Source organism: Narcine bancroftii, chromosome 5 (assembly GCF_036971445.1).
Source record: "Narcine bancroftii isolate sNarBan1 chromosome 5, sNarBan1.hap1, whole genome shotgun sequence".
NCBI classification, from domain to species: Eukaryota; Metazoa; Chordata; class Chondrichthyes; order Torpediniformes; family Narcinidae; genus Narcine; species Narcine bancroftii.
Genome location: NC_091473.1, coordinates 39,306,648 through 39,321,333, shown reverse-complemented (window position 1 = coordinate 39,321,333; position 14,686 = coordinate 39,306,648). Strand labels below are relative to the sequence as shown.

General features: G+C 40.1%; 1 protein-coding gene across 2 annotated transcripts in view; it reads right to left on the bottom strand.

Moving 5' to 3' along the window:
- Window positions 1-14,686, bottom strand: part of cadpsa (Ca2+-dependent activator protein for secretion a) — a 454,508-nt gene that overhangs the window by 65,347 nt on the left and 374,475 nt on the right. The window contains exons 19-20 of one of the 2 annotated variants that reach the window (XM_069937157.1): window positions 14,152-14,293; window positions 2,486-2,620 (exon numbers count right to left, since the gene is read on the bottom strand). In XM_069937157.1, the coding sequence (XP_069793258.1) occupies window positions 2,486-2,620; window positions 14,152-14,293 (277 nt within the window). The remainder of the gene's footprint in view (window positions 1-2,485; window positions 2,621-14,151; window positions 14,294-14,686) is intronic. The other variant, XM_069937158.1, reaches the window with a different exon arrangement.

Genomic DNA, 14,686 nt, shown 5'->3' with positions numbered 1-14,686 from the left:
TACTTCGCTCCAAAGAGACAAGTCCTAGCTTTGCTAACCTTGCCTCATAAGACATTTTCCAATCCAGGCAACATGCTGGTAAATCTTCTCTGCACTCACTCCATAGCTTCCGCATCCTTTTGATAATGAGGTGACCAGAACTGAACACAATACTATAAATGTGGTCTTACCAGAGATTTGTAGAGACCTCTCAAATCTTGAACTCAAGTCTCCTGACTAATAAAGCCCAGCAACCCATTGGCCTTCTTAACTATCCTACCAACCTGTGTGGCAACCTTGAGTGAGAATGGATTTGGGGGTCCCTCTGTTCTTCCATTCTGTTAAGAATATGACCATTAACCTTGTACTCAGCCTTCTGGTTTGACCAACGAAAATGCATCACTCCATGCTTATCTAGATTGAATTCCATCTACCACTTTTCTGCCCAGCTCTGCATCCTGTCTATATTCTTTTATAATTTTCGACAACCTTCAGCTCTATCCACGACTCCTCCAACCTTCATATCATCACAAACTTACTGACTCATCTTTCTACTTCAGGGTCGGCGTCAGAACAAGACTAATCAGGGGGCATTAGGATAACTGAAGGGGAGGGGGGGGGAAAAACACACACACAGTCTGACTTTCAAAAACACACTCAGCTAGGGAGAGGGGTGGTGATGGTGCCTATCTATCTACCCTGATGAGCCTCATCCATGGGTCGCCGCCGTCACACTTCCCCTTCCCTCGATGTAACAGACAAATGCACTGCTTTTATCATGTGGAGACTAGTGATGATAGTGTTGCAAGTGGGGGGGGGGTACAATACCTCATTTTTGTGGGTAATGCCTGCTAATGCCCCCCAATGGTGCCGGTCCTGTTCTTCTTCTTTATCCAGGTCATTATAAAAATTACAAAGAGCAGGGGACCCAGAGCAGATTCCTGCAGAATTCCACTAGTCACTGACCTCCAGGCAGAATACATTCTGCCATTACTACTCTCTGCTTTCAACATGCAAGCCAATTTTTAATCCTTGCCTCATGACCTTCTGAATGAGTCTCTCATGGGGGGATCTTGTCAAAAGCCATACTAGGCCACTTCTACTACCCTACTTTCATCAATTTCTTTTGTCACCTCCTCCAAAAAAGTCAATTAGGCTCATGAGACACGAACCTTCCTCTCACAAAGCTATGCTGACCATCCCCGAGTCAACTGTACTTCTCCAAATGCTCATAAATCCTATCCTTAAGAATCCACTCCAATATTTTGAACCCACTGATATAAGACTCTCTGGTCTATAATTCCCAGGACTCTCTGTATTACTTTTTTTTAAACAAGGAGACCACATTTGCCATTCTCCAATCCTCATAGCCAATGTACCAGCTATCTCTTTCCTTCCCTCCCACAGCAATCTGGGGAATATTTTTGTGTCTTGCCTTGGGGTCATCAATCAATGTTTTTAAGAAGATCTAACACTTCCTCTTCCTGAATCTCAATATTATCCAGCGCGCAAACGTGTTCTATTCCGACCTTATCCTGATCAAGGACCTTTTTTCTGGTGAATACTGATGCATTTAGGACCTCCTCAACTTCCTCTGCCTCCAGGCATGTTGTCTCCTTTATCCTTAAGTGGCCCCACCTTCATTCTAATTATCCCTCTGTTCTTCACATTTGCATAGAATGTCTTGTGGTTCTCCTTAATCCTACTTGCCAAGCCTTTCTCTTGCCCCCTTTGAGCTCTCCTAAGTTCTATATTAAGTTCTTTCCTGGCTATGATATAATTCTCATGAGCGCGTCCAGCTTTTTGCTTCCTAAATCTAATGTATGCTTCCTTCTTCCTCTTAACTAGCCGCCTCACCTGTTTTGTCAACCACCTAACCCTCACCCTTTTCCTACCATCTTTTCCCTGTCTCAGTGGGATAAATTTATATCCTGAACCTGGTGCAAGTGGAACCAAAACATCCTCTACATTACTTCAGTGCTTTTTCCAGTGAATAGCTGTTCCCAATTTACTCTTCTTAGTTCCTGCCTTGTCCCATCGTAATTAGCCCTTTCCCACTTAAACACTTGCCTGTTTGTGCATAGCTATGCTAAAGCTACTCTCACAGAAATGCTCCTTCATTAAGAGGTCTGCCACTTGACCAGGTTCATTGGCCTCTCTTCTGTTCAAATTTGGCAGAATTGGTTATTATCTCTGAATTATCTATTTATAGACTACAGGCTTTTAAAATTTCATTGTTTTCAAAAGCTCTGAAAAAAGTATGCTTATTCATAATTAATAATGTTTATAAATGAGGAAAGGACACTTAATTATTTGGGACTACAAGCACATTGTTAGTTATTTTCCTTGAAATTTTTAAAATGTAAGTCCTCAGTTAAAATTAATAGCTTGTCTGTTTTTATATTTTTTTACTAAAATTCTTGTTTGAGATCAAGGAGATAAAGAACAAATTCATGCCAGGTTGCTTTAGGTGACTAATCAGACCTAACGTGTATTGAATACACACTCTGCATCATATATAGTAGCGATCCAGGATGAAGCGGAAAAACTAGGCATTTGTGGGAGGTTAACTGGTAGATTTGGTACTTTGGGGAGATTCACATTGGGTAGATTCACATTGGGCAGATTACTTGTTAAACTCCTGTGGAAGAAACAGACAGAAAGAAAACACCGTAACACAGTGACAATGCAAATGCAGATGTGGAAGCATGTGACACCTCTAAATAAATTTGCAGAATTTTGCCAAAAAATTCACAGCAAATAAAAATAAAGCAAAGAAAGTTATGTTGATTATGTCCATGAGCTCTGAGCTTGCTGTGGATTTTTTGAGTGTCGTAATAGTTAGATTTAAGCAAAGTTAGGAAAAAATATGAAGTTTCCAGGAAACTGGAAGCAAAAAATTGAGTACCAATAAACAAAAAATTTGCTTATGGCATGAAATATGTTAATACGTTTATATAATCACCGAATGAAAATCATCATTTTGTTCATTCACCACATCTCATAATGTGCACAAATAATTTGTATTAGTTACCTGCTATTATATTCCCTCTACCCTTGGCTTAGTATTTTTAAAATTTAACTTCAGAGTTAAATTTTGCTGTCAATATATTTGTCTGTTCCAAATGCATAACTCAGAGCAAAAAGAAATATTGCACATATAAGTTATATTACAGAAAACTTCTCAACTATTGCACTCCAATATTTATTAGCTGCCAACTAATACTTTTAATTAAGGATCTATAAAAGAAGATAAAATGAGTCAATGTCATCCTGACAGAAATATTTCCAACATAAAATAATGATGTACATTAATTTGCAATTAGTAATTGATCACAATTGTTTAATATTCACTGTTAATGGAAATGAGAACTGAATATAATAATTTGGAGTTAACAGAATGAATACGATTAAAATGTTTTATTGTAAGGAACTAGTCACAGATTAGAACCTTTGCAATATCAGAAGAGCACAAGAATAAATTATTAATGGTGTAAATTCTTATCTGATTGATCTTTAGATAATGAATTCTGGCTGAATTTTCAAGTAACTGTAAACTTTTTAGAAAGTTTACCATCTGTTGCATGTCTTAAATATTTTAAGTGGCAAAATTTTCCGTTAATGTAAAAAGCCAAAAATAAATATCAGCCTGCTTAAGATAAACAGCAGTAGAAATAAATCAGTGGCATCAGGTTTTTAAATGGGGCAGTTTGCCTGTGAAATACACCTGTCACTGTTAATCTGGCTGCAATTCTCAATGACATTTATTTGCATGAAATTTAAATCACTGTGCCCTCTTCAGGCACACTCAGGGACAGACAGCAGAAAAGAAAAAAAACAGTAGGTGTTTATGTGCAGTACGTCTCACAGGCAAAATCAGAACAAGATCTGCACCCATATTTCCACTACACTATTGCCATTTTTAAGATACTTTTTGGTGCCAAGTTAGAAAAGAACAACTCCCAATGGTCCTTTAAAATGGGCAAAATGGTTTGGCTTTCACAGATTTGACAGTATTGCTCTAAAATTGACACTGGGTCTATAAACTGCTAAAATATAGGAGGCTGTAGAGCAATTTAAGAAAGTGATCCATTCTTCAATCATTGTTGGATATCCAATGCTCAGCCATAAATTAAGAAAAACAAATTGCCATAATTATTCGTGGCACTTGTTAGTTTGCAGAGAATTCATTTCACATTTATTTGAAATATTTATATTTATAGACATTTTTAAGGCAAAATTAATGGATAACTTGTAACTTGCTGCATCATTTCTGTTTAGCTTACCAAAAGGGCAAAAAAATACTTTACCATAATGATTGTAAACAATGTGTCAAGAATAGAAATATTAAGGGTATTTTGGTATTCATGAATATAATTGCTTGCACCTTGCCTCCTTGTATCAAAAGCAGAGCATGACTTTAATCTGATCCGCCGAGAGGAAACTTGGTAGACCAGCAAATAAGAAGCCACAGGTATTTTGACAGTCAGAAAGCCAGCCAGATCACAGTGGTTCCCAACCTTTTACTTTCCACTCACATACCACTTTAAGTATTCCCTATGCCGTAAGTGTTCTGTGATTAATTAGTAAGTGATTGCTTAAGGTGGTATGTGAGTCAGAAGGGAAGGTTGAGAATCACTGCTCTAGACCCAATTATTACTGAAATATTTTGCTTGAGAAAAATTGTCATTGGCCCATTTCCTTTGGAGTTATGAAATTGTGCACATAACAAATCAGTTCAGTACAATTAAAACAGTGGTTTTCAAACTTTTTCTTTCCACCCTCATACCACCTTAAGCAATCCCTTATTAATCACAGAACACTTATGGCATAGGGAGTACTTAAAATGGTATGTGAGTGGAAAGTAATAGGTTGGGAACCACTGATCTAAGGTATCAAAACCTTGTATGCATAGCATGAAACAATGATTTTATATCAGTTCTTAATAATAATTTTAATTTGTGCCTGAACATGTAAATTGATACAACCTTCCTGCCAAGCAAAGGAGAGCCAGGGTCTGCTGGGATGGTGAAGAGACCCAAATTGCAAGTTTATCTCATCCCTTACTGGGACGCTGGATTTCATGCATCTTGGTTGGTTTCCCACTTGTCCCACTGCTCTGCATCTTCCATTTCATGAGAGCCCTGTAGGATATCCTATTGCATATTGATACTCCATTCTGGCAGTTGGCCAAGGGCATGAAAAATTTCCAGGGGATATTTGCCCAAAGTAAAAAAAAGGGAGGCCTGGTCATTGAAATTGAGCTTGACTCAACCTGTTAAGGCAAATGGAAATTAACTAGCTAATGTAACTATTGGAGTTAAAAAACTATTGGAGCTAGCAGTTAAAATCCACTCTTTGGATTTGGCAATTTCATTTTTAAATCTCAAAATTGAACTTTAATTTGAAATGGAAGGCAAATTGTTTAAAGTTTTGCAAAGGTCTCTACCATAATAGTTTTTCTAAGAGGTTACCAAGAAGGAAGATGAAGGAAAGGCTGTGGATGTTGTCTACGTGGACTTTAGTAAAGCCTTTGACAAGGTCTCACATAGGAGGTTAGTTCAGAATATTAAGACACTAGGTATCCATGGAAAGGTTGTAAACTGGATTTGAAATTGGCTGTGTTGGAGAAAACCGAGAGTGGATGGTTGCTTCTCAGACTGGAGACCTGTGACTAGTGGTGCACCTCAGGGATCTGTGTTGGGACCATTGTTGTTGTCTACATCAATAATCTGGATGATAATGTGGTAAATTGGATCAGTATGTTTGCTGATGACACAAAGGTAGGAGGCATTGTGGACAGTGAGAAAGCTTTTCAAAGATTACAGAGAGATCTGGACCAACTGGGAGAATGGGACAAAAAAAATGGCAGATGAAATTTAATGCAGACAAGTGCAAGGTGTTGCATTTTGGAAGGGAAAACCAAGGTAGGGAATACACAGAAAATAGTAGGGCACTGAGAGGTAATGAGATCTGGGAATACAGATACATTGTTGTCTGAAGGTGGCGTCACAGGTGGACAGAGTTGTAAAGAAAGCTTTTGGCATCTTAGTCTTTATAAATCAACGTATTAAGTATAGGAGTTGGGATGTTATGTTGAAATTGTTTAAGACATTGGTAAGGCCAAATTTAGATTATTGTGTGCCATTCTGGTCACCAAACTAAAGGAAGGATATCAATAAGATTGCAAGAGTGCAGAGAAGATTTACTAGGATGTTGCCTAGGCTTCAGGAGTTACAGGGAAAGATTAAATAGGTTAGGACTTTATTCCTTGGAGAAAAGAAGAATGAAGGAAGATTTGATAGAGGTTTACAATATTATGAGAGGTATTGACAGAGTGGATGCGAGTAAGCTTTTTCTACTTAGATTTGTGGAGATAAATATGAGAGGCCATAGTTTTAAGATGAAAGGAGAAAGGTTAGGGGAACCTTAGGGGAAAGTTCTTCACTCAGAGAGTGGTGGGAATGTGGAATGAGGGGCCATCTGATGTAGTGAATGCGGGCTCAAACTTAAGAAGAAATTGGATAAATACATGGATGGGAAAGGTTTGGAGGATTATGGAATGAGAGCAGGACAATGGGACTAGCCGAATGATGGCTGGCATAGACTAGAATGGCCCTTCTTCTGTGCCATAGTGCTCTATGGTTCAGTGGTATGAATCGACCTGTGAAGCTCTCATTTTACAGCATGTGTGAATAATTGGACCATAGGAATAAAGCAGTAAAAGACCTGAAAAGATAAAACACCTGCAATTCAACATATTGTGCAGAGATATTGGAATGTTAAACCATGTACGTGGTTGAGAAACTATTGGTTAGTTTTACATTGAATAAAAATCTCATTGTCTCCATTCTGATTACAGGGTACTAGATTCCGCACACACTGATTATTCTTGGATATTTGATCCAATAGTTACTGTTAGGGTGAAAGCCTGTATAATATGTCCTAACTGGGTGGGAACTATAGAACGTGTCTGGTTCATTAGCATCAGCTTTTTACCTCCACTCAATGTGTTAGCTGCCTCCAATTCTTAATTTACATGTCACTTCAATTCAAAGATAATGCATTGAATCTGGAAGGTCTGTTGTCACTCAGGATGGAGGTGAGGGGGAGATGTATGGATACCTGCGATTTTGTCAGGAGTGAAAGGGAAGGTGGGAAAGGGAAGAGAGGGAAAGGTGTGGTGAATAACGGGATTGTGCTGAAGTTGCCAAAAGTGTAGGAGGATAATGTAACAGATTCTGAGGCTGGTGGAGTGGAACGTCAGGACTAGAAGGTCTTTGGCCTTGTTCTGCCTGGTGGGAGGTGGGTGAGGGTGTAAGTATGAGAAATAGAGGAGATAGGGCTGCAGGCTTTATTAATGACAGGAAGGAAGTATCCATTTTTATTAAAGAAAGAGGGGATTTCATTTGTTCAGGAGTGGAACATCTCATCCGGAGAACAGAGGAGGTAAAGGGAATTGAGGGAAAGAATTGGCATCCTTATAAAAGACAGGGTGGTAAGAGGTATAAACCATGGAGGAGCCACAGTTGAGGAGCAGGTAAGGCTTTTGCAGTGATATAGAGAAGTCACCAAATTAGAGGTAATTAAATAAAATAGGCATGCAGGATCAGGTGATGTGTTGTACCTGGATGATGTGGGAGCATGTGGACCCCATTGTGGTTTCTGATGACTACATCTGCAGTAAGCATTGGTTACTTGAGGAATTCAAGCTCAAAACTGATGATCTGAAATCTGAACTTCAAATGCTGTGATGCATCAGGGAGAGGGAGAGGTACCTGGACACTTTGTTTCAGGAGGCAGTCCCACCGTGTCTCACAAGTCCAAGATTCTTATTCCTTGTTTGGATAAGAGTGGGGACTGTCGGAAGGATGTGCAACCTTACTGTGGCTCCATAGTTCAGGAAGCCCTTCTGGGGGCGGGGGGGGGGGGGGGGGGAGTAAAATGTAGTGGTAATTGAGATAGTATAGTTAGGGGAATAGACAAAGTTCACTGTCACAAGGATAGAATGACCCAAAGGCTGTGTGACCTGCCTAGTTATCAGGTTTGGGACCTTTTATCTGACCTGTATTGGAATTTGCAGTGGGAGGGAATAGCTTCAATTTTCAAGGACCAGGTGGGTACACACGACATAGGTGGAAACAGGAAAGATGCTCTGCTAAGGGAATTTAGAAACTAGGGATCAAATTAAAAAGCAGAGGCAAAAAAGTGGTAATCTCTGGATTACTACCTTAGCCATGTGAAAATTGGCTTAGGGTCCAGAAGATTAGAGAGTTACATATGTGGCTCATGGATTGCTGTGAGAGAAGTGGGTTCCAATTCATGGGAAATTGGCATCAGTATTGGGGAAGGAAGGAACTATTCAAAAGTGATGGGCTACATCTGAACCATGATGGGACCTGAATCCTGGTGAATTGTATAATCAGGAATGTGCACAGGGCTTTGAACTAAATAGTGGGGATGGGATGGGGTGTGGTGGGGGGTGGGGGGGTTCAACAGATTGGTGAGGGATGAAAAAAGTAAATGAGAAAAATGTGGATAAAGTAAAAGCAAAAGTGAAAAGTAAGGGTAGAAAAAGTCTAAGGCAAAAAGAATTACCAGGTTTTGAAAGTACAATGGGTATAAGGGCATTTTATCTGAATCACTGTAGTGTTCAAAACAAGGTCAGTGAACTTATGGCACAAGTCAGTACAAAGGGTTATGATTTAGTGGTTGTTATGGAAACATGGTTGCAGGAAGGAAAGAATTGGGAATTAAATATCCAAGGATATTAGGTAATGTGGAAGGACAAGCAGGAAGGAAAGGGTGGTGGGATATTGCTCTTAGTTCTGGATGAGATTAGGGCAATAGTGAGAGATGATTTAAGATCTAATGATCAAAATGTTGAGTCTTGAATTAAGAATAGTAAAGGCAAAAAAAAAAAAGAAAATCTCTGGTGGGAGTTGCCTATAGGCCACTCAATATTATAACAATACAGTGCCACAGGCAATAAACCAAGAAATATTGGAGGCAAGTAAAAATGGAACAAGAGTTATTGTGGGGGTCTTTAACATGCACCCAGACTGGCTGAATGAGATTGGTTGAGGAAACCTTGAGGAGGAATTCATAGAATGTATCCCTGATAGCTTTCTGGAACTGCATGCTACTGAACCTATAAGGGAACATGCAATCTTGGATCTGGTCCTGTGCAATGAGACTGGTAAAATTAATGATCTTGTAGTTAGGGATCCTCTTGGATAGAGTGATCACAGTAAGATTCAGCTTCTCATACAAATGGAGGGTATAATAGTTTGGTCTAAAGCCAGTGTTTTATCGCTAAACAAGGGAAGCTATAAGGAAATGAGGGAGGAGTTGGCCAGGGTAGATTGGGAATGCATGCTATATGGAGGAACAGTTGAGGAACAGTGGAAGACTTTCAAAGAGATATTCACAGTGCTCAACAACAGTATATTCCAGTTGAAAGCAAGAACAGTAAGGGTGGGTCAGCCAGTCTTGAATAAATGAGGAAATAAAGGAAGAGAGCAAACTAAAAGGTCATGCCAACAAAGTCACCAAAGGCAATGGGAAATTAGAAGATTGGGAAAAAATTTAAAAAGCAACAAAGAATCATGAAGTGAGCAATAAAGAGAGGGAAGGTAGATTATGAAAAGAAAATATTTGCACAAAATATAAAAATGGACAGTAGAAGTTTATTTAATTATATAAAATGGAAAAGGCTGGCTGAAGTGAAGGTTGGTCCCTTGGAGGGTAAGAAGGGGAATTGATATTGGGTAATGAGGAAATGGCTGATGCTTTGAATTACTATTTTGTGTCAATCTTCACAGTGGAGGACACGTCTACCATGCCAAAGACAGATGTTATGGAAAGTGAGGACCTAGATGCATTAGCCATCACTAAAGAGGTAGTACTGAGCAAACTTAATGTAGTCATTGAACAGTACAGCACAGTATAGGCTCCTTGGGCCTCAATGTCGTGCAAACCTATATATTCCAACCAAAAAAAAAATCATAACAACAACTTGTGGGTCTAAAGATAGACAGGTCTCCTGGTCCTGATAGAGCATCCCAGGGTACTGAAAGAAATGGCAGAAGGTATAGTAGAGGCTTTGGTGATTATTTACCAAAATTCTCTGGACTTTGAGCAGATCCCGTCAGATTGGAAGGCAGTGAATATTTAAGAAAGGATGTAGGCAAAAGGCAGGGATCTGTAGGCAAAAGGCAGGGATCTATAGGCATCTGTAGTTGTGGAAAATGATTGAAGCTATCATTGAGAAGAAATAGCTAGGCACCTGGAGTGAAATGGATCCATCGTACAGATGCAGCCTGGATTCTGTAAAGGCAGATCCTGTTCGACAAACTTACTGGAGTTCTTTGAGGATATAATGTGTATGGTAGACGGGTGGGCGGGGGTGGGCGGGGGGGGTGGGGGTGGGGGGGGAAGGGATGGCATTGCTGCATAAAAGACTTGTACATAAGAAAGGATGCATAGCATTGGGGATGATGCATTAGCATGGACAGAGTTCATAAACTAATAGAAAGCAGAGAGTTGGGGTACAGGGATGTTTTTCTGGTTGGCGATCAGAGGTGGGTAGGGTACTTGCAATTGTTCACGATATATATCACTTATCTGGAAGTGGGGGGGACAGAATGTAGAGTATCTAAGTTTGCTGATGTCACTAAACAAAGTGAAAAAGCAAATTGTGCAGAGGACACAGAGAGTCTGCAAAGAGATATTAGACAGGTTAAGTGAAGGACTGGCAGATGGAGGACAATGGTGCTAAATGTGAGTATCCACTTTGGAGGGAAAGATGGAAGATTAGATTATTATATAAGTCGCAAGCAGCTGCAGCTTTTTGCAGAAGGGCTTGGGAGTGCTTGTGCATGAACCGCAAAAGGTTCTTTTGTAGGTGTACTAGGTCGTTAAGAGGGCAAATAGAATGTAGGCCCTTATTGCTGGAGGGGTTGAACTTAGGAGTAGGGGAGTTATGCTGCAACTGAACAAGGTACTGGTGAGCCGCACGTGGAGTACTGTGTGCATTTCTGGTCTCCTTACTTGAGGAAGAGGCTCTCACTGGCTTTGGAGGCAGTATAGAGAAGGTTCATCTGGTTGATTCCAGAGGTGAGGGGGGATTAGCCTATGAGGAGAGATTGAGTCATCTGAGGGTGTACTTGCTTGAATTTAGAAGAATGAGAGGGAATCTTACAGAAATGTATAAAATTATGAAAGGCATAGATAGGGTTGAGGTTGGCAAGTTCCCAATGATGGGGGAGACTAAAACTCAGGGACAAAGCTTCAAGATCCAATGTAGTAGATTTAGCATGGCAATGAGGAGGAACTGCTTTTCCCAGAGGAATTCACTGCCCATTGAAGTAGTCGAGACTATGTCAGTGAATATATTTCTTCTGGCTATCCATCCCATAGGATGATGATGGTACCTTTCAGTCAGTTTGTGGGGTGTGATATGAGGATATTCATCTCCTCAGAAAGGAACAGAGTGTGTATGAATGGATTTAGGTGAGTAGAGGGCTGCACAGGTCCAGACCCACCCTCTTGGCATCCCCTCCTAGATCCAGTGACATGGTGAGGTTCAAGAAGGCTGTGGGAAATTCTGTTGCAGTGAATGGCCAGACCAAACTTTGATGCAAGGGATGCCCTTTCCATGCTTCATAGCACATGTTTACTGATCGCTGCTGACACTACGAGAGGGTTCATCTGCCCTTTTTACAGGTCTTATTTTTCATCCTGCGGGTGTCTAGCCACCCTCCGGACCAGGCAAGCTTGGTGGGGGAGCCAGTTTAGTCGCTGACCACCTAAGCATGTGACAGGCAATACTGGATTACATGGTACCAGTGGCACTCAGATGAGTGACCTGACATAAATTTATTTAAGACAAGGTTGGGTAGAAATTTACAAAGTTGGGGAATTAAAGGTTATGGGGAAATGGCTGGTAGGCAGAGATGAACCTATCATCAGATCAGCCATGATCTCATTGAATGGTGAGCAGAACCAATGGGCTGGATGGCCTACTCTTGTTCCTATTTCTTACATCCTTAGCTGTGAGAGTCAGTGAATTTATAATAGATGTCCATGGATAGTGTGTCCTCTGAGATGGAGACAAGGAAGGGAAGAGAGAAATCAGAAACAGTCGAGATAAATTTGTGAGACGACTAGATGTTGACAGTGAAATTAATAAAATTGTCAAGTTCTGTCAACAGGTAGCAATGATGCAATCATTGATATAGCATCGGAACAGTTAGGGAGCTGTACCAGAGTAGGATTGGATAAGATAACCTTTTATTGTCATTGCACTACTGTGGTGGTACACCACTGGCCTACTGCAGGGGGCAATCTCTGTACCTGCAGAAGACCATGAGGACAAGACAACACCTGACTGGCTGTCAATCACCCTCCGGGATATAAGCCTGAGCCGGCCCTTTGAAGTCACTTTCAGAGTTTACAGCAGTACAATCTCACAGCTGGTTCTGTGGAAGTTTACGTTGAATAAAGCCTGTTGTACAGTCTTTTGGTTTTGAGTGTTTGCTTTTGACTGACAGTGCACCACAACTACGAAAATGAGTGCGCATCCTGACGATACACACATATACCAAACAAATAAGACATAAAAACAACACAATAAATCAATACAATATTCAATGCTTTGCAGTAATCAGTTCACGTATGGCTCTGGAGTAAAAACTGTTTTTAAGGCTGTTTGTTCACGATTTAATGGACCAAAAATGTCTACCAGAGGGCAGCAGGTCAAACAGATGATGATCAGGGTGGTAAGGGTCTTTCAGGATGTTGGCTGTTCTACTAAGTCAGCAAGAGATGAATAAATCTCTGAAGAGGGCAGTGAGCAGCTGATAATCTTCTGGGCCATATTGATGACACTCTGAAGATCTCTCTTGTCTGCTACCGAGCAGTTGGCATTCCACGTTGGAATGCAGTAGGCCAGCACACTCTCGATGGAGCAGTGATAGAAGGACACCAGCAATTTCTCCTGCAGTTTGACCTTCCTGAGAATCCTCAATACACACCCTTGTGGGGAGCTGGTGCTGAGTTAAAGGGTAGAGAGGAGGTGAGTGCCATTTTAATTGCCTGGGAGCAGTTCGTTAGAAAGTCCTTAATCCAGAGACAAATAGATTGAGAAAATCCTAATTCAGCAAGTTCCAGATACATGATGAAAAGGGAGGTGCAGCTGGGGCTTAATAGTCCGCCCATGACTACACACTGGATGTGGAGGAAATGAGAGGTGTCAAAGAAGAAGTTTTGAGGGTGATGGCAAAGTTCTGCCAAGCAGAGACAAGTCTTAGTCAGTGGGGACTGAATGGCCATGTTCAAGAAAGAAGTTGAAGGCCCTGAGGCCTTCCTGAATAGGGAATGGATGTGCAAAGAGAGGGCACATGCAAGGTGGAGATAGGGTAGTGGGCCAAATCAGAATTCTTCAGAGGTGGACAGTGTGAGTGGTCTCCCTGATGGAGGTAGGAAATGACTGGACGAGAAGGAACAAGATGGTGTCAAGGTGATGAGAAGATGAGGAATCGAGGTCTGAGACATTTAAAGGAATATTCTAGAACTGATTGCATCTTTTACTTCTATGATACTTTACTTTCAAAGTTCATCTTTGTCTCATTTGCATTATGTTTTTATTTAATTTGACTTTGTCAGCTCTTTCTCCATTAAAATAATTCCATAATATACTTAACAGCAAACAACAGGCAAATTTTCAGCTGTGAAATTTGTATTCTACACACTTCAACTGCAAATGTGAAGCTTTTATAATTTTAAATTAAGCTTTCTAAGTAAGGGTTTTGACTGCCTTTGTTTCAGTTTAATCACCAAAATTTCTGACTTTTAACAACAAAGATTTACAAAGTAGCAAGGATGTCACCTCACTGAATGCAAGTATTTTAAGAGGAATGAAAGTATGGAAATAGCTCAAAACATATCCAGCAATATTATTATAGCAAGCTGAAAACATTTCTAATTGTACGTCTTGAACCTTTCCTTTATGTTGAAAGCTGGTAGTTAATTTTATTTTACATCATGAAAATCACTGTTTATATTATGTTGTAGTGATAAAATGTGATATCATGTCTCTGCAGAATATTTAGACATCATGTGTAAATCTTCACCATTGAACTCAAAATATATTAAAAGAGGTGTCCTTACTTAACAGGCTCCCATGATTCTCGGTCAAAGCCCCTGTGAATCGATTGTGCAATTGATGACTCCATCAAATCGACATATCTAACCACAAGAGGAGCGAAGACATCTTGAAGGTGTTTGTGGAATTTTCCATTCAACAGATTATCTAAAATTGGGAATTAAGTATCAGATTTATATAGCTGTATTAATGGGAACACGACCATTCAGTCTCTTAGGTTTTATCTGCCATTCAGTCGTGTCTTTGGTGACCTCTTTCCCTGCTGTTGCTTGATTCCCTTTAAATTCATGTTTTATCTAAAATCTACCAACAGGACCAGCGTCCAGTTTCTATAGGTGGTTGAGGAAGAGAAACCTCACTTTTCTACCACATTTTCTGATTGGCTCTTCAATGTTCAGATAATGCCTCTCAAATAAATCCTTTCACTGCATTTACCAAGTCAAAGCCTTTGAATAATTTAAGCAACTTGATCAGATCACCTCTCAATTCTTTGTACTCAAAAGAATTAAAAAAAATTATGCAACTTGACATCATTTAAAT